We start from the raw sequence: 20,861 nt of genomic DNA, 5'->3' as shown, positions 1-20,861 counted from the left end.
CTGAGCCATGCCAGGGGGCACCTGGCCCTGCGCGGATGGGGTGCGGGGTTTGGGGAGGGAAGCCCCTGCCCCGGAAGCTGGCACTGGGGGCGCAGCAGCAGGGAGGCTGGGGCTGCATGGGGCATCCTGGGGCTGCACGGGGCATCCTGGGTGTGTATGGGACTACACAGGGCATCTGGGAGGTGCATTGGGGGTGCATGGGGCATTCGGGGGGGGTGTATGGGGGCATTCTGGGGTACTTGGGGTGGAATGGGACATCCTGGGGGCTCTGTGGGGGCACAGGAGGCATTCTGGAGCTGTGCAGGGGCACACAGAGCAACCTGGGGGTGCATGGGGCTGTATGGGGGCAAGCTGGAGATGTGTGGGGGCATGTGAGGCATCCGAGGGTTGGGGTGGGGGGGCGACCTGGGGGCCCTGTGGGGCACACGAAGCATCCTGGAGCTGTATGGGGGAGGTGCATGGGGCGTCCTGGAGGTCTGCGCGGTGCTGTGGGGTGTCCCGGGGCTCTATGGGGGCACCCTGGGGGTGCATGGGACAATCGGGGGGGGGCAGTGCATGGGGTAACCTGGGGGGTGTGGGTCATGGGGACCTGGGGGGGGCCCCCTTGGGGTCAGGAAGCTCCCTGAGGTCTCACGGGGACGGGGACGGGGGGGGGGCACACCCTATGGGGCCACCCCAGGGCGTTGGGGGCCTCCTGCCGGGGGAGCGGGGGGGGGGGGGCGGGCCGTGGGGCAGGGAGGGAGGAGGAGGAGGAGGAGGAGGGAGGAAGGGGCGGCGATGCCGGGCGGCTCAGCCTCCCCTCTGCCCCCCCGCCGGGCAGGGCGCGCCCGCGGAGCGCACGGAGGGACCCGCACCGGCTGCTCAGGTAGGGGACGGGGACGGGGACAGCGGCCACCCCCGGGGGCACAGGGGGCTGCGGGGACGCCCCCGGGCAAGCGACGCCCCCCCACTAATAGGGGAGCCCCCCACACACGCCTTTTCCCCAGGCAGGGAACACCCCCGGGTATATGGGACTGGGGCCACCCCGGGGTGGGACGTGGGACCCCCACTCCCCCAGGGGAAGGGGCAGGGGCTGCAGGGCTGTCCTGGGACGGGACGGGGCCAAGAGCCACCCCCAGGGAGGGGAGGGGACGGGGGGAGCACTGCCACATTGGGGATCGGCACCCCCCCCGGGAGGGGACAGGGGGCTGGGGACTGCAGGGCCACCCTCTGCAGGGACAGGGGGGACACCCAGGTGGGGGACGGGGGGCTGCAAAGCCACCCCCTGGGTAAAGTGGTGAGGGGACAGCGGGGCCGCGAGGGGACGGAGGTCTGGCCCCCACCCTGTCCTGTCTCCCTCGGGTATCCTCGCAGGGCCCGTGGAGGTCCCTGGGGCTGGGGGGCAGCTGGGGGGCAGCCATAGGAGGGCCACGTCCCACCCCAGTTTGGGAGGGGATGTCCCATAAGTGGCCCCAGCGCCATCGATCCCACCCGGGCTCTGGCACCCCAGATTTTGGGGCAACTCTTGCAAGGCCCCTTCCCAACGCAGCCACCCCAAAACAGCTCGGCAGAGGGAAGGCGCGACCTGAGGGGGAGGGACCCCCCAAAAAAATGGGGTGCAAGCCCCACTAATGGTGCCCCCCAACTTCAGCCACCCCAGGCAGTGGGGCGGTGGGGCGGCAGCGGGGCCGCCAGGAGCTCGGCCGCCCCAGCACAAAGAGGAATGCACCGAGCACATGGTTCACATTAGCTCTGGAGATTTTTTTTTTTTTTTTTTTTATGATTATTACTCCCCCCCCCCCCCCTTATTTTCTGCTGCCCGGCCAGGGAGCACGGAAGCGGCGGCTGCCCGGGGCGAGGATTTGAGCGCCGGGCGAGGGCTGGCAGCGCCGGGGCCCGTTTGGGTTTCGCCGGCGGGGAGGGAGGGAGCACGCGAAGCCACTCTGGGTTTTCCTTTTCCTCCCTTTCATTTGAGTCAGAGGCTGAAGTCACCGGCGCGCTTGTCCCCGGGCTTTTTCCCCGACGCAGAGAATGCGGGGATGCCCGTGAAGGGGATTTGGGGGAGCAGAGCCGCCCCGTGCTGCCGCCACGGTGCCGCATGAGACCGGGCAACTCGTCGCACGGGTAGGTGCGGGGACGGCGGCAGGGAGGAAACGCGTTTCCCCCTCCTCCCTGGCCAGCTGGGCTGCTTTTCCCCTGGCGGAGCTGAACGAACAGCCCTTTTCCTTCCCCGCCGGGGTCGCTCGGGGTCGGGCGCATCCTGCCTGCGCGGCGGGCGACGCGCGGGGGCCGCTTCGGCACCTTTGTGCCTCAGTTTCCCCAGCTGCAGAAAGAAAAAGGGGCGTTGCCTCGTGCTGGGGGTGGTAAGGGGGAGATAGGGGAGCTCGGGGACCTAGAAAACACCCCAAAAAGGGTGTGCAAAAGCAGATGCTCTCGCAACCCTATTTTCAATAGGCAAGATGGGTTTCTCCAGCTGTTTCATCCCCGTTTGGGCAATAATAGGGAAAAAGAAGCTTACAAAGCTTGCAGAAGGCTGGGGTTGGCCAAGGGGGCTTGAGAAGGGGAGACCTCGGGGGCTTCACCCGCTCCCCCCTGCTGGGCGCTTTGCCGGGTCCCTTTACACCGCATCCCGATGGGCACGAGGCCGTTTATTGCCGTGACGTGGGACGGGCACGGGGCCGCTCGTTCCTTCTCCCTTTCCGGGAAGGCGAGGAGGAGGCGGGTTGAGGCCGAAGGGCAGCGCGGCTGCAGGCACACCAAGCTACAGGCACACCGGCAGATTTCGCTCTGTTGTTTGTATTATTTTCTTTGTCTTGTTTTTGAAAAAAAAAAATCCAGCACAGCTCCGGCCCACCTGCCATTTCCACGATGCTCCCCGGGAAAGCGGAGAAGAGGATGGCTTCATCCGTGTTCATCACCCTGGTGCCCCCGCGGAGGGAGGCAGCCACCAAGGAACGGCCCCAACCGGGGGTGTCACCCCCCGTCCCTGAGGGCACCCATCGCCCCCGGGCATCCCTGCCACAGCCTCTGGCTTTGCCCAACGGAGGTGAGGGGTGTCCGTGGGGTCCCACGCGCGAGGACGATGCCGGTGCCGAGGATCCCGCGGCGATGCTTTGCAAAAGGATGCGGGTGCAGGCGGGGGGGGGGGGGGGGGGGGGAATGTGCTTTTGGGGAGGGGTGTTTGTGGGGGGGTTGTTCCCCAAACCCCCAAACCAACCCCGGATTGGATCCGGCTGCTGGGGAAGGGCTGTGTTTGCTCTCCATCGCTGGGCACTTATCGGCTCTGTTTGTCTCCTCCTGCCGGGCCGGCGTTTGCTTTTGGGGCTGGTCGGTGAGCACTGCGGCAAAGCGTCGGGGTGTTATTGCAGGGGGAGAAGTGTGGGATGGGAGCTGGCGTCGCCCTCCCAACGTGCTGTGCCTGGCTTTTCCTGCAGAAAGCTGCCCTCGGTCCCCACCAGCGCCCGTGCCTTCGTCCTCACCGGTCCTCATCCTCTCCGAAGTGCCCCAGCCCTTGTCCGCGGAGGCGCTGGGTCCGGCGCTGCAGCAGCTGGACCTCGCAGCGCCTGCCACCCTGCAGGTCAGGCCCACGGGGTGCCATCACCCCCGCGCCTCAGTTTCCCCACCCTCGAGGGCTTCCACGTAACACGCGTTTGCCTCCTGCTCACCAGGCTCCTTCTGCCTTCCCTGCTGAGCTGAGGCCGCCCAAATTTTGCCAGGAGCAAGCAGACAAGCCGCCGTGGCAGGATGCGAACGGGCACCTGGAGAGGGATGGCTCCAGAGGTGAGCAGGGGGACCCGGCTGCGTGGCGCAGGCTCGTCCCCAGCTGGGGACGCCGAGGCCAACCCCCCTCATCCCGTCCCGCAGACATCTGCGCCTTCTGCCACAAAGCCGTGGGCCCGCGGGAGCCGACGGTGGAGGCAATGCGGAAGCAGTACCACGCCGACTGCTTCACCTGCCGCACCTGCCACCAGCGCCTGGCCGGGCAGCGCTACTACCAAAGGGACGGGCGCCCCACGTGCGACGCCTGCTACCAGGTACCCGTCCCGACGGGATGCTCGGTGCCCCCAGGGATGTCGGGGGGCGCTGGCATCTCGCGTGTTCCCCCCATCACCTCCAGGCCACGCTGGAGAAATGCGCCAAGTGCCAGGGGCTGATCTCGGAGCACATCGTGCGTGCCATGGGCAAGGGCTTCCACCCCAGCTGCTTCGCCTGCACCGCCTGCGGCCAGGCCATCGGCACCGAGAGCTTTGCCGTGGATGAGCGGGACGAGGTGTACTGCGTGGCTGACTTCTACAGGTAGGAGAGCAGCCCTGGATGGGGGCTTTCAGCTTGTCCCTGCCGCCCCCTGGGGCTCATGTCACCCGTCTTTTGTCCCACCAAGGAAATATGCCCCAGTGTGCGGTGCCTGCAAGCTCCCCATCATCCCCAGTGAGGACCAGGACACCTACAAGATCGAGTGCCTGGGACGCAGCTTTCATGAGAGCTGCTACCGCTGCGAGGTACGGCTTTGGGGGGGGGGCTGAAATACAAGCGAGGTTGTCCTGATGCCTCCGCAAAGCACCTGTGGTTGGTGTTGGATGGGTTGGTCACAAGGTGGGTTTTGTGAGAATGCGGGGTGCATCGGCACAGCATCCTGCATGGCGCAGCGTCCTGCATGCGATGCAGTGCGGGGCTAAGCTGTGGCCTCTGTGCTCCTGCTCCTCCGCAGAGCTGTGGGACACCCCTGTCGCCGGAGCCGACGGAGGATGGGTGCTACCCCCTGGGCCAGCACCTCCTCTGCAAGTCCTGCCACGTCCGCCGGCGGAACGAGTCCTCCTGCTAAAAACCCCCGCTTGTCCCACGATGTCCCCGCAGGGAGCGGTGGGATCAGCGTTTTCATCGCCACAACGGGCCGGGACCCTGTCCCTCAGCCCTCTTCCCAACTGCTCGTTGCGAACAGAAAAAGCCCTGGAAGAGCAGCAGTGGTGGGCGAGCTGAGGTTTCTTTTGCTTTTTTTTTAAAAAAAAAAAAACTCTTCTGAGGCCGGTTTGGTTTCCTTGGTGTTTTTCTTTCTTCTTGAGCTTCCTTGGGGTTTCATTTAAACGTTTCTCTCTGGGGTGATGCAGAGAGCAGCACTGATTTAGTTCCTTGTAGTTAAATAAAACCCCAAACTAAAAATGTAGTTTCTTTCATCCACCCGTTTCCTGTGTCACGGACCTTACAAAACACAAGTTTGCAAATAGGGAAAAAGCCACTTCTTGACTTACGGGCTGCTGTGGGTGGCAGGAGGCTGGACATGAGCTTGCTTGGGTTGCTTGCTGGTAACACAGCTGATTTTGGGGTGGGACGCGGTGATTCAGCAGGCTAGGGGAGAGTAGAGGGTCATTTGTGGGGCTGGACTTGGGATTTTGCAATGCAGCGCTGATAAAAGGCTCTGAGGATGTTTGTTTTTGCTGATCGTCTGTGCGCCGTCTCAAACAAGTCTCAGAGCCAGCAGAGGGCAGCCGGAGCACAAATTCCCCCATCAGGCAGAAAAAACTCTGTCTAAATTCTGTTTTCTGTATACAACAGCACTAGTACCAATGCCTCGTTTTTGCATCTTATCCGAGGTAATACTGCTCTGCTGGCAGGAGCGTTTTGACTTTCCTTTGGTCCAATATGGAAAAAAAGACAGAAATTAACCCTTTTCCCTGTGCTTCTGATATCTGTGCAAGCAGTGCCACCAGCGCTCCTTGTTTGTGTTTGGGAGTGTTTTACAGAGCACCCAGCCAAAGAGGGGTTCTCTTTTTAACCAAAAGTGTTCATAATGTCACAAACCAAGTGCAGAAAATAGCAAAAGCATCTGAGATGATATTTAATGTTTTCCTGGTGAGAAAAGGAAGATGCAAACAAACAAACAAACAACAACAACAAAAAGCTAAACAAACAACCAGAAAAACAGCAGATAAACGCTTCTTAGGTCATGTTGAATAATGTCTCTCCAGCACGTGCTGTATTTCTGAACGAAAGGGTTAACGTATGGGTAATGTATGCACTGGAGTCCGGCGGGCTGGCCGATTAATCACAGCAACCCCGCAAATGTTTCCTGCCGTCTCTCCCCATCTACAAAGCCTATTACTCACGTTGGTAATGTGCGTCTATGGCCATCAATCAGGTCACAACTTGCTGTAAACTATTTATAAATAGGATGCTCATGTAAAGTTGTCATTCTCGGAGCCAGGACGGTCACGTATGGAGGTGGCGTTGGGTCTGGCTGGCCAGGGACGCCTCCCACGCCAGGGAAATCCAGTGCTCAAAATCAGCTCTTGTTTCCAAAGCCTCTGCTCTGTGGGGGAAGCCAGGCACCAAAAGGATGCCAGAAAAGTAAAAAGACATGGGCAGGACTGGGGGAGTGGGGAAGGGCAGTGCCAGAGAGCACAGGGCTTCCCACTTTTTTGCAGTATGGGTGTTTCCCAGCCAAGGTTTTTCAGGGAGGATGGAAGCGCTGATACTGAGCAGTGTTTTGGATGTGTTAGTGCATTGCACGCTTGTTAATCCCTCTGTGCAGCACCTTTGGGTGCTTCACAGCCACGCTACCCCTCTGCAGAGCTAAAGCAAGAAGGAGTCCAGTACTTCCCCACAGAGTGAGCCAGGACAGTCTGTTAGCACCGGGATTGGGGCAATTTTTAGCCAGAGGCAGGAAGGGAAAGGTTTTTATCAACACAAAGCCTTGGAGGGGAGAGGAACAGGGCAAGGTGCAGCTGGAGAGTTCAGCGGCATGGCAAAGGGATGCAGAAATGGTCAGATTTGGTACTTTTTTCCAGGAGCAGAGGATGACAGGAGTGGGCAGATAGGGAGGTAAGCAGATAAAGGCTGATTTAAGCTGCTTTCTTGGTGGATAAGGGGAGAAGCATTATGAGCTGGGGCCTGGAGAGTGTTGTTAAGCCTGAAAAGCACAGCCCTGGGTTTTCCCCTGGGAGGATCTCGAGGAATTGCGCTGTATTTCCAGCCCTGGCTGAGCCATGCAGAGGAGACGTTCTGGGGGTCCCATCCAGCCGACAAGCAAGCAAATGCAGTCTGCAACAGCTCAGCCTGTCCTTGGGCTCCTCACCCCCTTACAAGCGATTTTGCAAGGGGAAAAGTTTAAAGTCTGCCTCCTTACTCAGCACCAATGCACCTGGATTTGCCAACAAAAATACAAAGCATGCCTGGAGCAACACGAAGCTCCTGTTCTGCCCAGGGAGCCCCCCAAAGCCCTGCAGAGACCACCCAGAGGTGTAAAATCCGCTTGAGGTCTCACTTGTTGCCTTCCAGCAGAAGTGCAAAAGGGCACGGAGGAGAGCCTGCGAAATGCGCCGGCCGGGCCCTGCCCACCCCTTGGCTGCTGCAATCAGCCCGTCTTTTCTTGCAATCCCTCTTGGCAGACGAAGGCGAGCAGGGAGGGACCTGCGAGGCAGGCTGGCTGCCCTCCAAGGAGAAGCAAATGCAAATATTTCTTCACTTCAGCCTGGGTGCGGCCTGGGGATAAAATTTCTCTGGTCTTTCCCAGAGAAGGCATCCGATACCATACCCTGCTGCGGGCCCAATTTGCTCCCAGGAATATGAGAGTGTATGACAAAACCTGCAAAGGTTATCTTTCTTGCAACTCAAGGGACAGCCATGTTTGTTAAAATGAGCTTTTAAATTGAAGGATGAGCTGACAGGCATGGCCATACTGTTTTTAAATCGGTGATCAAGGTTTTGGTTTGTAACAAATCGTGCCTCTTACAGATTTTGTTTGTAAGCTGAAGATTTTGGTGCAGCATAAGCAAGTCTGTAAAGGGAAATGGGTTGGAAACTGCCCCATCAGCCGTGAGAAATGTGAAAAGCAGGCGGCAGAGGGGGAGAGACGAGCCGGATTCCTCACATGCTTTCCCTCTGCCATCACTGCCTCCAAGGTGCTGTTGGCCATGGAAAGCTGCCGGGGAGCAGCGAACGAAAGCCAGCCACCAGCAAACGCTGTGGCAAAATGGGTCAGTTCTCAGGAGGGAAAACTGAGGCTAGAGCAGTTGAGGGGGCATTGCTGGCTGGAAAGCTGTTAATGGTGATGCTTTTTTTCCTTTTAAACAGGACAGAGAGCTTAAGAACTGGGTTTTTCCTTTGGTTGACCTGAGTTAATTACAACCATATCCCAGCCGGATTGCTGCAGCGTTGTCCTTTCCGGCAGACCATTCGGACGCATTTCCTGCATCTTCCTGGATTCAATGCAACCTAAAAAGCTAACAGCTCTTTCATGAAATGTGGTCTGGTTGAGGTAGAAGGATGAAAAGCAGCCGGAATCATTCTGGGTTAAAAATAAGTGGAGCAGTGCAAGCCCTGAATGTCTCCAGCTTCAGAATTTGGAGCACAGCCAGGATGTAAAAAAAACAAAACAAAACAAAACAAAAAACAACCACCGTGCACTATTCTCCTTTTTTCCAGTCTCCCTGCAAAAGCAAGCCATCCAGGCTGAGATATGTTTATGGGAGGATCCCAAAGCAGGATCAGGCTAGGATTGTCACCTAAATACCCAGTGCTGGGATTTATTTTTAACACATACTGTGTTTTTGATACGCGAGGCGAAATCAATGCAGCCTGTTATGCAAGCATGTTACCAGCCTGCAAATTATACGCTGTGTTTAAAAAAAAAAAAAAAGGAAAAAAAAAACACCCTATTTCTGAAAATAGATGCATAGCACATGTCTGCAAGCAGGGCTTTGACATTTTATATCCCAGCTTTACTTCATCGCATCAGTGGCAATTACAGCATCCTGCAGCCCTATTTCCTGGCTGTGAATTAACGATTTTCACTTGGACCTGACTTCAAGCAGCTTATGTTTCTTCTTTATTTTGCGGGGGTGTTGATTAGAGCCCATAGGTGTGGGGTTTTGTTGAAAAAAAATATATGTAAAGCCTGGGATAGATTTCTCTCGGGGGTAATGCTGCATTTTGCAACAGCGGGGCGTTTGTCAGGGCAGCTCATTGACCTCGGTGATTTATCACTGGAGGCATGAGGCGGGGGGAATATCTCCTAAAAATAAATATATCCCTTAATTCTCCGTGCAGCTAAACTTTCCCTCACAGCCCAGCCGGGGGAATAGACTTTAATCTCCTTTATGCGCCCCTGCGGATGGCTTCGTCCGAGGCAGGATTGTGCTGAGGCGATCGGCCTCGTCCCTCCACCGCCGGCCGCCTCCCTTTCTCGCCGACCCTGGCGTTTTAAGGGCACCACGTAGCCTCCCCATTTTGCGGATGGAAGAAAAAAAAAATAGAAAAAGGAGGATATTTGCCTCACAAAAGAGGGAGGAGGAGGGGGCCGGGGGCTGCCCGCCTCAGGCACCAGAGCGCCGCCTCGCCCGCGCGTGGCGGCCGCCCGCGGTACTGCAGGAGCCGCCCCGCCCGCCGCTCGCTTCACAAAATGGCCGCCCGGCCAGGCCACGGCGAGCGGCGCCCAGGCGACAAAATGGCGCCGGGCGGGCAGCGGGGGGAAGGACAGGCGGCGTGGGGCTGGGGCGGCGAGCGTGGGCAAAGCCGTGCCAGGAGCACGGCCGAGCGGCCCCCCCGGCGTGCGGGGCCCCTCCAGGCGGGCTGTGAAAGCGCTGCGGGTGAAACCCGAGCTTCCCCCGCGCCTTCCTCACGCACCCCCCTTCTCCCCTCCGCCTTTGCAAAAGGACGCGAAAATGCCCGGAGATGTGCGTTTCCACTCGGCCTCGGGGGCGGCTTCGGCCTCCCCCCGCCGCCATCGCCCGCGTGGTCCCTCCACGCCACAACCCGCCAGCACCGACCCTTTTGGGGCGTTTTTTTCCCTCAGAGCGTGAAGATTTTGGGGCGTTTTTTCCCTCAGAGCGTGAAGATTTTGGGGCCAGAATTGCTCTTTCCACCACCCCCTCCACACACACACGCACCCCAAGGTGGGTAGTTCTATGCCTAATTCTTCCTCCTTCACCGCTTTTTCTCCTTCGCAGGGGTTGAAGCCACCGCCTCTCGCTCTCCTCACAGCGTGGAAAATGCCCAAACGTGATTAAAAAAAAAAAAAAAAAAAAAGCACCGAAAACCCAAAACACCCAAGGAGTGATTTATCTGCAGAGCTGGAGGGGCACGGGGAAGAAGCTGCCGCTTGCCTGGCTTCGCACGACAGCCTGCCCGCCATTCGGGTAATTAAAAGCATATACTTGGTGTGATCAGACGTGGTAATACCGTAAAAAAACACCCCGTCACATCCAAATGCTCGCTGGAGGCTGCAGCCAAGGTACCACATACGCTTCTTTCTTTCTTTTTCTTTTTTTTTTTTTTTAGTTAATGCTGTCTTACCTTTCTCTGCACCACAGTATTGTTACATTATAACATTGCCCCTGCTTTGTTAAAAACCACACACCTAAAATACTACTACCCTTTTTTTTTTTTTCTTTTTTTCCCTAGAATTACGGATTTAGGCCCATACAGATGTTCTTTTATTTCTACATATATCTATATTTATATATGTCCTTCTTCCAAGGACTGATTACAGAATATAAAACAAAAGCCACACACCTAAAACACTATGATTTAATTACATATAATTACTCCATTTTTGGCCCGTATATATGTTTGATTTTATATTTATATATATATATATATTACCTGTGTTTTCCTCCATTGGCTTTCTACTACAATATATCCTAAAAGCGGAAGAAAAAAAATGCCATCATAAAAAAAAAAAGGAAAAAAAGAAAAAAGCAACCCATTTCTTTTTAACAGTCCATGATGGAAGTTTGTGCCTGAATGTTTTATTTGTTCCACAGAGATGTAGATTTTTCCATGGGATATTTGGGGAGGATTTTTTTTAAATTAAGAGAAAAATAAAAAAATGAAAACAATGAAACAGAACCAAAAATGGAAAAAAAATACAAAAACAAACCCCAGTAACTGAAGCTGCCAATGCAATCAAATAGTCCAGATCAGACAATTCATTGTACCGAAAAGAGAGGACAAATTAGTTCAACTTAAGTGGCAGGGCTTTGCTGTAGCTCCGGGAGGAGGGATCAGCTCCTTTATTCCACCATCTAGCGCTCCAAACACCACCATTTTTTGTGCTTTTGTGTTGGTGCGTTTTGTTTCCAGCCACGCAGGCTGCAAAACCCCGCCGCGCCGGGCACGCATATGGTGTACACAGAGATTTTCTGCACGCAGGCAGAGCCGTGCCCCGGTCCTTGTGCATTCCTTTCCCTTTTATTATCTGCTCTACGGCTCGCTCCTTTTTTTTTTTTTTTTTTCCTCCCTTCTGTGGGTAGGAAGGTTTCTCTCCTCTCCCCAGCTTGGCTGCTTATTCCAGAAGTTTCTACAGCAGAGGAAATTGCACGGGGGAGGGGAGCACCCACTGCGGAGCCTTTGCCGCAGCGCCGGGCAGGCGTGGTCCTGCCGCCGGGGGAGGAGGAGGAGGAGGAGGATGCACCACCTCCCTCCCTGGTTCGGAGGGGCTCTGGCGGCTCGCAGCCTCTTTCCAAGCCTCTCCCCCCAGCTACATCTCCCCATCCTTAAAGGGGGTGCTGGGAGGTGTTTGCAAGGCTTTTTTTTTTTCTTTCTTTTTTTTTTTCTTCCCTTCCCCCATCCCCCTTTGCTAAATAAATTAAAAGCAGAGATGTCTCCTGATGGAGATGGATGAGGCTGGGCTTACAGCAATGGGGTCGCTTGCTTGCATGCACTGCTGCAGCCTTGATCTGCGGAGCAAGGCTTTGCTGCTGATGGCAGAAGTGACCTTTCCCAGGCGGTGGGAGAGAGGCTTCCCCTCTCCCCAACGTGCTTCTGCTTGGAATTCATTTTAAATAGCAGCGTTATTACTTTTTATCCACCCCCACCCCCCCGAACAGCTTGCTGTTTCAATGATTTTTTTTTTTCGGTAGCCTGTGGGTTGAAGCTTCCTCATGCTCGTTTTTTGTGTGTGTGCGCGCTTTGAATTGCATTTTAAAATTGCCCAGCTGGAGACAAGTCTTGATTAGAGCTGGAACAATAGCTCCATTTTATTAATAATGGGAAGGATTTACAATTCTACAGCACCTTCCTTGGAAGGCTTTCAAAATCATTTGCAAACACACACAAATTTAAGCTTTCACAGCTCTGCCTGTGAGGTGGGTAAGTATTTTAATAGTGCCACCGAAAATCACATAGATCTGGAATCGGTGGCAAATCTCCATTTATGAGTGCTAGAATAACGACAGATCTGGTGGGTTTTAGGGCTGCAAAGCTGGGAGGGGGTAGGTTGGTATGCGGGATGGATAAAAGCTGTAACCTAAGTCTGTTTAGTGTTCTCTGTAGATGCAGAGTATGTTGCTATGTCCTGGGCTGTTATTTCTCAGCCTGCTCCACGCAAGCGACCCTTCCTTCTTGCTCTTTGCCAGAGTGAAGATGTGGACTTGCCTGCTTGTCAGTAAACATCTGCTTATAGATTTTTTTTTCTTTAATTCATTACCTCTTTGTAGTCCCCAGGTGACCTCCTTTAGTGCTGGCTCCACTGTGATTTGACCACAGCTTTGCATTAAAGCAGGCTGTGAGCACTAATGTGTCTCCATGCAAGCCAGAATGACCTTGCTTGGGGGACTGGGCCCACCAAGCTAATGCAGATGCTCTGCTTCGATTACACAACCCTGCATGCAGCTTTTTTCTGCACATCCCTTCCCTGACCCAGGTAGTGCAGGGGACTGTTGCAATATTATGGGTGAAAGCTGTCTTCTGCCGTAATTTTTTTTCCTCCTAGGGAAATGCAAGATTATTTGTGTAATTCCTGCTCCACAGTAGATACCTTCTCTGCGAGTACTGTAAACACGCAGCGATCCAAGGGCCATTGGGGCAGTCGGATCTGGCCTTGCCAAGGACTGTAAGGCACAGTGGTCTGGTTGTGTGTGCGCTGTACACTGGCCACAGAAAGCCACAATGTTTCTGTGGTTACTTCTGTCTGGATAGCATGAGGAGGTCCCAGGGCTTCCCCTTCCCACCACTTACTGTTTCACAAAAGAAAAGGCCGGTGCTTCTGGAAAAAGCTCTGCCTCGTGGGCTTTAAAAACAAACAAACAAAAAAGGAATAAAGAAAAACTGCTGTGGATTAGTCATCTTTATTGTTAAAGGAGGCTGTGTTTGCTGGTCCTATCTCTGTAACACAAGTGCATGTGAGATATTAGCTATTAGCTTTATTTGTGGAGGCTGGTAATGTGCTCTGGTCACTGCTCTTTGGAGTTGTGCCACCAAGGCTCCATCAGGCTGCTGCTGGCAGGTGGAAAAACTGACAGTCTGGCTTTTCATACCCTTCCATCCATTTTCCCTTTTCACTGCCAATATCTCTGCATTGGCAGGTGTGGAAACACAGAGGCTGTAACAACAGCAAGTGAGGATAGATGAGCTGTCTTCTAGGGTCCAATGCCAGAGAAGAAACCCCGGTGTATTATTTTTTTTCTTACCTGTGGTAGCTGTTACTCTAAGCCCAATTGACTGTATCTTGTGAGAAGACTGAGTTTGATCCTTTTGGATGCTAAAATCGGTGCTGCTTTTAATCCTTTGTTTTTTTCCCCTTCCCCATGGTCACACAGAAGAGCGAGCCACGCAATTAAAATGGGATAGCAAAGGACAGCTCCCTCCCCCTTTCCCCTTTCAAAAAACCTTCCAGAGTTGTGTGCTCTTGAACTGCTGCATAGGCAGAAAACATACAATGCAGTTGTCAGCATTGTGCTGATGTGTGGCACATTAAAAAACACACACACACACAAAAGGGGTGGGGAGAGCGGGCGCCTCCAGGGAGTAAAACTGTGGGGCCCCTTTCCCTACAAGTGAACAGACCTACGTGCAATAGTATATTACTCCTAATTTTGCTCGGGCAAATGCAATGCGCAGACGTCAGAGGGAGCGTTGCAACATGCTAAATTGTGTTGCCGAAGATCAGGGTCCCCTTGAACTATTTTTTCTGTGAACTTGCTCCCATGAGATGCTGCGGCTTCATTACTTGATTCCTCAAAGTTGTGCTTGCTCACCAGGAAGAAGGGAAGTACTTCCTTACTGGGTGCAATTTCTTTTGTTGTGTTGCAAAATGTAACAAAAAGCACCTGGTTCTGGTCTCTCCTAGGTCGTGCATGACTTCAGCAGGCAGAGCCCTAGCAGTTACTAGTGAGCAAAGAGAGCAGGTATCGGCACCTTGTCGTTAGCCTTCCTTAACGAGAATATTGGGATTGGTGTTGTGTGAGTGCAGCCTTCCTTAATGAGAACATTGGCATTGGTCTTGTGCGAGTGCCTCTGGCTGACCAGCGGAGGGGCCCTGCCCTGCTAAGCTGGAGCAACACCTAATGAGAAACGCAGCGATTTCGTTGCCAGCGAGGCAGTCTGGTTGCTGCAGTGATTTGTAGCGCAGCTATGACTCTATGCTCTTCTGGCAAAAATTTAGCTGAGGATTAGTATGAGGTGTCCAGGCCAGATTTCATGCAGTGCTCCCTGTGCTGGAGAGCTGGGGGAAGCTCGTGTGTGGTGTACGTGAAAATTGCCAATAGCTCGTATGCCTGAAGTCTCATCTATATTTGGATTAAGTGAGCGTGGGCAGGAAAATAATTTTGTTCTCTTGCTAGGATGTGTTTGGAGATACGCCTTGTGTTCCTCAGAGGCCTCCACTGGCCTGCAGGTACAGCGGACCAACAAACTGGCTGTTTGGGATGATTTCATGTTTTCCAGGCTGGCACATCCAGTGGGACTCAGAATTACTTTTCCTTGGCAGTTTGGGACAACTAAGTGAGAGTTACCTTGTGAATGCTGAACTTTTACCACCCCATGCTTTGGATTGAAGAGTTACTAGAACTACATCTGCGAGGTTTCCAAGCTAAACAAAACCTGAATTTCTGGTACCAAAAAGCAAGCGAGTGATAGAAACCTCCGCTCCTTCTCCATAAAGGGGGAAACCACAGCCTTTCCAGCTTTCCTATTATAGCGAAGAGTTAAAAAGACATAAAGCTGCATCGTGAGGTCTGCAGAGCTAGTGGTAGGGTAAAATGAAAGCCAAAGCTAGACGATAAACTGTTCTCCTGTGCTATATTGCTGGAGAGGATTTAAGACGCGATAGCTCTCAATACACAAGCACTTTTCTTCTGTGCCTTTTCCTTGAAGTGAGCGTGATCATGGCACAAACGTGCACAGTCTGCTTCGTTTAAAACACAGTTACATCGCTTTGGTATCAAAATGTCATTTGGTGAAACAAAAGCGCTGATGGTGGCTGGCTTGCAATTTATTTTGTGCTGGGTGTGCTGATCAATCAGATGGGGAATGTGGGGAAGAGCAGCCTTCAACTCACAGGGCTGGACTGTGTTATTTGTGTTAAACCCTTGTCCTGCAGCATCTTCAGCATAATTTCTGTGATTCCTCCTGGGCATTGCATGTGGGGCCTTTTATGTAGAGTTAACGCACAGCAACAGGGTGTTAAAAATGGCAAAGTACAGAATACAGTGATCTCTTCAGTCCGAATGGTTTGGTTTGGTTTTAAATCCTTTGCAGTGTGGGGCTGGCTTCCCCCCCTTCTCCCCCCCCCCTTTTTTTTTTTTTTCCTGAAGAGTCTTATTTTGCAGCCTGGAAGACTGAAGTCCTCTGTCTGGTCGTTGAAATACCCTGTGTTTGGGAAAAAACGAGCAGGTACAGCTCCTCATGTGGTCGCAGAGATCTTTGGGGCCAAGGCAGAAGCTGGCACCTTGATGTTTCTACTTTTTTTCCCTACATTTCGTGAAAAACTAGGTATTAATTCTACTATATCTGCTACACAGTAAGCAAGAGTGAGCTCTTTTGCAGTCCTGTGAGTGCACATGGTGTTTTGGTTGCGTGGCTTAGCAATTGCTCTGTGCAGTGCTGAAACGTCTGTTTTTGTATAGCAACGTATTTTGAAAACAGAAGTGTGCTTTTATATATATACAAACGGGTTCACTGTAAACCAAATGCCAGGGGCTCCTGAGCTGTGTTTACTGTGCTGCAGAAGGTAGCCGATGCTAACCCACTGGCTACAGTGGCAGTATTCTGTGGCAGCTCCCATCCCCAGTGCTGTGTGAATAAGAACACCGGGTTTAGCTGGGAGTAGTGTTTGAAAAGGAATAGCTAAATTCTGGGTGCAACCATTTCAGTGACTTGGACGGTGTCTTCTGGACCGAGTTATCACATCTCAAAGGCTTGGAGCAGTAACCCTCAAAGAGGCAAGAACCAAAATCAATAGCTTTATTAATACAAATCCTATGCTCTGTGTTGCTTAGGATCCAGAACCGGGCTTCATGTTCAAAGTGTTATCGTATAAACCAATATCCTCCATCTTGGCAACACATGAGCCCAAATATCAAACAGCACCAATCCCTCCTTGCAGAAAATTATCCATTGCATAAAATGTAATGGGTAAGCAATAAAATTAGCCCGGTAATTCAGGCTGGCTTAAAAATGAGATAAAAGCCTGGCTGGCAATTTGATATTCAGCTGCCATACAGTCACATTAATAAATATAGTCAATGAGCAGGAAGGGCACGTAAATAAATTTTCCAATGGCAAGATGGAGGCTGGAGCTGGCCAGCTCAAACAAAGCAGAGCTCCGAGTGTTCCTGGTGCTGTCTGAGAGCCCTTGGCTGAGTAACACACCATTTTCCTGTAAAAAGCAAAGCAAGCTGGATGCCTACTGGACACTGAGGATAATTGCTGCGTGCCGTGACTGCGGCCGCTGCAATCCTTGCAGGTCTCTGGTCGATGCAGCCGGCCGATGTCCCCGGCTGCGGGGAGCAGCGTAATGCCTCCCTTCCCCATCCCCAGCTGCACTGCTGTGAGCTCAAGAGGCAGAGCCCTCGCTAAGCCAGAACCAAGTATAGGAAGTCACGGTCTTAGCAAATATAGCTCTGGTTGCTGTCCTTGTTCGGTATCTCATCTTTTCTTTTTTAAATGTTTGGCAAGCAGTCCCTGCAACACGTGGCAGTGTGCTCCACCACTTGGGTAAGACACGGTGTTAAAAATGTTACGAACATTATGTTACATGTTAAAAATGTATGAACTTGCCTTTTCAAGTGTTGTCTGCTCGCTCTGTGATGTGCCCTTCAATTTATTCACATTTCCTCCTAGATGTGAGGCTGTCTCTGGCTGTTCCCTTCGCTTTTTTTGTGGACCCCAAGGATGTTTTCTGATTCTCCTGCCCTTTTTTTCTCCAAACTGGAGAGCTGCTAACTTTATTAGCTCCTTATATGGCAGCACCATTTTCTCACGCCTTTAATGGCTCTCTTTTGATCTGTCCTGCTCTTGCTTTGCTTTTCTTGATGTGAACACAGTGTTCAAGCTGAGATGGGTTTATAACCTGCTCCCTCATTAATATCTGGCCTGGTATTTTAATCCTCTCCAAGTGGTGATAAGAAACATGCAGATGTTTTAACTGAGTGTTTGACCGAGATACCCAGAGATAGCTGGGTTCTCGCTACACCTACCGCGTGTATGAGTAATTAAATTGTGCCTTGCCGTGCGCTGGACCCTGCCCTGGTGTGTGCCGAAGGCCGAGAGGCATCAGGTGGAGGAGAGCAGCTGGACTCTCCTCTTCTTGGCTCTTTGCCCCCCGAGGGGCAGTAGCACACAGGGGTGCAGGGCTGTCTCGGCCCTTGGTGCTTGCCACCGGACTCGCGTCGTCAGCAGAGCCGGGACGGTGGGCTGGCACGGGCGGCGTGAATGCGTGTCCCTCCTGCAGTGACAAGGACAGCAGTGGTTGCTGCCACATAAGGCTGGTCCTTTATCGAGGTCCCTTTGAACCTCCTGAGATGGAGGTTGTGCTCTCTCCTGTCTTGCGCATCAGCCTGTGTTCTTTAAAATCTTAGAGTGAGCTGGAGGAATCCCGTCATGGCGGCATTGCCCAAGTGTGGTTGCGTGTTGCAGCTGGGAACAGTTTCCCCCCAAAGCATATGAAAAGTATCAGAATGGTCCAGAGCTTTGTTTTGCGTCAGGATCCAGGGTTCGTGCTCCTCTTCCAGCTGGCTTTCATGTAAATGGAGCCTTTTAAGCACTAATTTCAACCGCTTCTTCTGTCAACAGAGTCGATGCCTTTGTTCGCGACAGCTCCTGGTCAGCCTGCAGACGTCCCTCCCAGCCAGCCTGCTCTCAGGATTGTGGTGTGACAGCAGTGACCCCGCGTGAGGTTTCTTTGAAGGACCCAGGAGCCCGTGTGGTTTTCTCTTGTCCCTTGGAGGTGCTTCCCTGGCAGGGAGGGAGGGAAAATGGTTGGAAATGTTGCCTCAGCAAGCATGCCCAACTGGGGAGGGGAAAATAGGGCATCGAAAAGCCACTTGATGCATGGTTTGAGGGAAGGGGGGTTCTTTCTTCCCCAAAATGGATGCCTATGGAGTGCTTTAAAAAGGTACAGACAAGTAGTTCCTGCTCGTTGGGCTTTTGACCAGTTAAAACAAAGAGCTAAGCCCATTTCCATGGAGAAATGTGTGGTGGAAAACTCTGGTGGAGTACAGTAGCAATGCCTTTTCTTGTGTGTGTGTGTGTGTGTGTGGCTTGGTCACATGCTTTAAATAATAGATGGTTTGCACGCAAAAGATTTATTTATTTATTTTTAATCAGTAGATCTCAATTTGGCAGAGCAGTTTAACAACCATCATCACTGGGGAAACTGAGGCACGGGGCCACGAAGGGATCAGCCTGCAGCTGCGCGGCAGAGCTGGGGATAAGACCCAGGTTTGCAGAGGCTCAAGTTGATGTGCGTCAGAGGTCTGATTAAATCAAGAGATCTGCAAGTTTAAGTGACCTATAGCTCGATGACTTTGACCAGTTGCTGCCAGAAGGTTACAGCCGCCCTGGGCAGGGTCCTGCCAGACCGGGCACCACCTTGCAAGGTGCCCACCGGAGATTAACGAGCGTGGACTAAAGGCAGAGGCGGCACAGTTGAGCTCCGCTCATCCCAACAAATAAGAACATGGTTTTAATCAATAGAAAAGCGCCGGCAGCAAGCGGGAGGCTTTGGCCAAGGAAAATACTGAAATATTAGTCTGCTCTCTGTGGTGAAAGCAGCTAACTGGCTTATGTGGCTTCAAAAAAAAAAAAAAAAGTACTAATGGCCCTGGGTGCGTGTTCAGTTTTATCCTGACCTCAGACTGTTCACTCGCTGCTGCTCTGAGTGTTGTGGCGGTAATCAGTTGGGCATTTTCGGACACATAAATGAGTAGTGTTATCAGCAGCGCAGAGTCTTACTTTTTTTCCTGTAGGTGAAAAAAGCTACCCTCCAGGTTAAGGACGTGTAGCTCCGGGTTCAAGAGCTGCCCTTCAAGCAGGGATGGGTCAGACCGCAGCCTTGTCAGCAGCGTTAAGTACCAAAATCCCTGCAACTGTAATTTCACATCCTGGCACGCTCTTTTCGGCACTTCGTCCTTTCACAGCAGATGCCGGGGCGCGAAGCGCTGCCTGCCCCGTGCAGCTTGTTGTGGGCGGCTCACCCTGCCAGCACTCCAGCACCGGGGCAGGCAACTTCTGCCAGCAGCGTGCACAGAGCTGTAGCTCCCAGTGGGTACTTTTCTCAGAAAAGCTCCGCAGAAAAACCACGCTGGGGCGCGGGAGCAGGGGATGACTTGCTCTCTGAACGGTGGGAGTTTGTTTTCCACGGTTCTCAGGGCGACGCGGCCTCCCCGTTTCGGTCGGGGGAAGGATTTGGCAGCCAGGCGCCCGTGGCCGTTTGCATAAGAGCGAGTATGATTCAGTGACCTCCCTCCCACCGCCGGAGCGCTTGGCGGGCGGCCAGCGCTGCCAGCCCCGCGTGAGGTTGCATATAGCTCTGAACTTTGGAGTCATTAGAGATAAACAGCGCTATAGGCTTGTGAAAGGCCGCGCAACGCCGGGCCCTTGTCTGCCTTAACCTAAATTAATTTTTTACTCGCTCTTGCTGATTGCATCGAGGCAGCGCGCTGGGTTTTCCTTCGCCTCGGTTTGCATGTCACGGAAAGGGGGAGCCTCGAGGCCCCGGCTTCTGAGTGGTGTCGGGGTGTCTGTGTGTCCGTCGGACAGCGCACGTCCGGCCCTGGCCCTGTGGGAGCACCGGGCTGGGTGCGCTCCCGGGAGCATCCCCGCGCTGTGGGGCACTGGTGGGGGCTTGTCCTGGCCCCCCTCGCGTTGTGTCCTCCTCCCTCATCTGCTCGCACCTCGGCCTGCCCCTCGTTCCACTGCAGCCCCCCGTCTTTGCGTTGTACCCCACGCTGCTTAACGCAGCTCCTTTTTTTGCCAGCACCGTTTCTTCGCAGCGCAGCCCCCTTTATTCTCATCATCACCTCCTGTTTATTTCGCACGGCGCCCCGTTTCTGCAGCGCAGCCCCCTTTATGTTTTCAAATACGCCCCGTTTCTGTGGCGGAGCTCCCTCCATTACCTCACATCGCAGCCCCTCTTTTGCTCCTCGCCCTCTTTTTTGCCACGCAGCCCCCCCGTTATTGCTGTATATCGCAGCCCTGATTGGCTATATACAGGGGACATACACCCCCATTTCCCATCTTGCACCCCCTTTTTGTGGAACACCCCCGTTTCCCATTCTCCACCCCCTTTTTGCACGACCCCCCCATTTTGCAGCCCCTCGTTGCTGCGCCCCCCATTTCTTCCCCCCCCGCCCCTCAGCGCTCTGCCCCCGCGCGCCCCCGCGCATGCGCGGTGCCGCCGCCCGGCCGCGGGGCGTTGCGCGCCCGCGCTCCTCCTCCTCCTCCTCCTCCCCCCCCCCCCCCCCCGCCCAATGCCGGCGGCGGGGCCGCGGCGCGCGCCCGTGCGCGCAGTGCGCCTGCGCGGGGGCCCCCGTGTGGCGCTGCGAGAGGCGCGGGGGGGGGCGAGCGAGCGGAGCCGGCGGAGCCGCGAGGGGCAGGAGGGGGGGGGCGGCGGCGGGGGAGGGGGCGGAGGAGCAGGAGGAGGAGGAGGAGGAGGAGGAGGAGGAGGA

The 20,861-nt window shown here is 54.0% G+C and overlaps 1 protein-coding gene and 1 long non-coding RNA gene across 13 annotated transcripts; both read left to right on the top strand.

The window, feature by feature from the left end:
* The first annotated feature begins 758 nt into the window (after positions 1-758).
* FBLIM1 (filamin binding LIM protein 1) lies at positions 759-5,140 on the top strand. 3 transcript variants are annotated; one of them, XM_035567941.2, is made up of 9 exons: positions 772-865; positions 1,955-2,103; positions 2,818-3,025; positions 3,414-3,556; positions 3,648-3,759; positions 3,844-4,013; positions 4,097-4,275; positions 4,361-4,478; positions 4,688-5,140. In XM_035567941.2, exons 3-9 carry the CDS (start codon positions 2,848-2,850, stop codon positions 4,799-4,801), a joined length of 1,014 nt encoding a protein of 337 aa, XP_035423834.1. In that variant the 5' UTR covers positions 772-865; positions 1,955-2,103; positions 2,818-2,847; the 3' UTR covers positions 4,802-5,140. The 3 variants fall into 3 exon arrangements, with proteins under 3 accessions (XP_035423836.1, XP_035423834.1, XP_035423833.1); XM_035567940.2 differs by having other exon boundaries at positions 773-865; positions 1,959-2,103; XM_035567943.2 differs by having other exon boundaries at positions 759-865; positions 1,955-3,556.
* Positions 5,141-9,365: 4,225 nt separating this feature from the next.
* LOC118258855 (uncharacterized) lies at positions 9,366-18,966 on the top strand. 10 transcript variants are annotated; one of them, XR_004781899.2, is made up of 5 exons: positions 11,372-12,063; positions 15,522-15,684; positions 16,873-16,908; positions 17,986-18,139; positions 18,523-18,966. It is a non-coding gene; the product is annotated as an uncharacterized LOC118258855 (long non-coding RNA). The 10 variants fall into 10 exon arrangements; XR_004781901.2 differs by lacking the exons at positions 11,372-12,063; positions 16,873-16,908 and adding an exon at positions 9,366-9,866; XR_004781902.2 differs by lacking the exons at positions 11,372-12,063; positions 16,873-16,908 and adding an exon at positions 9,898-10,204.
* Positions 18,967-20,861: the final 1,895 nt, after the last annotated feature.

This window comes from Cygnus atratus, chromosome 21 (genome assembly GCF_013377495.2).
Source record: "Cygnus atratus isolate AKBS03 ecotype Queensland, Australia chromosome 21, CAtr_DNAZoo_HiC_assembly, whole genome shotgun sequence".
Lineage (NCBI taxonomy): Eukaryota > Metazoa > Chordata > Aves > Anseriformes > Anatidae > Cygnus > Cygnus atratus.
The sequence above is the reverse complement of the archived record's forward strand: the minus strand, read 5'-3'. Positions and strand labels throughout refer to the sequence as shown.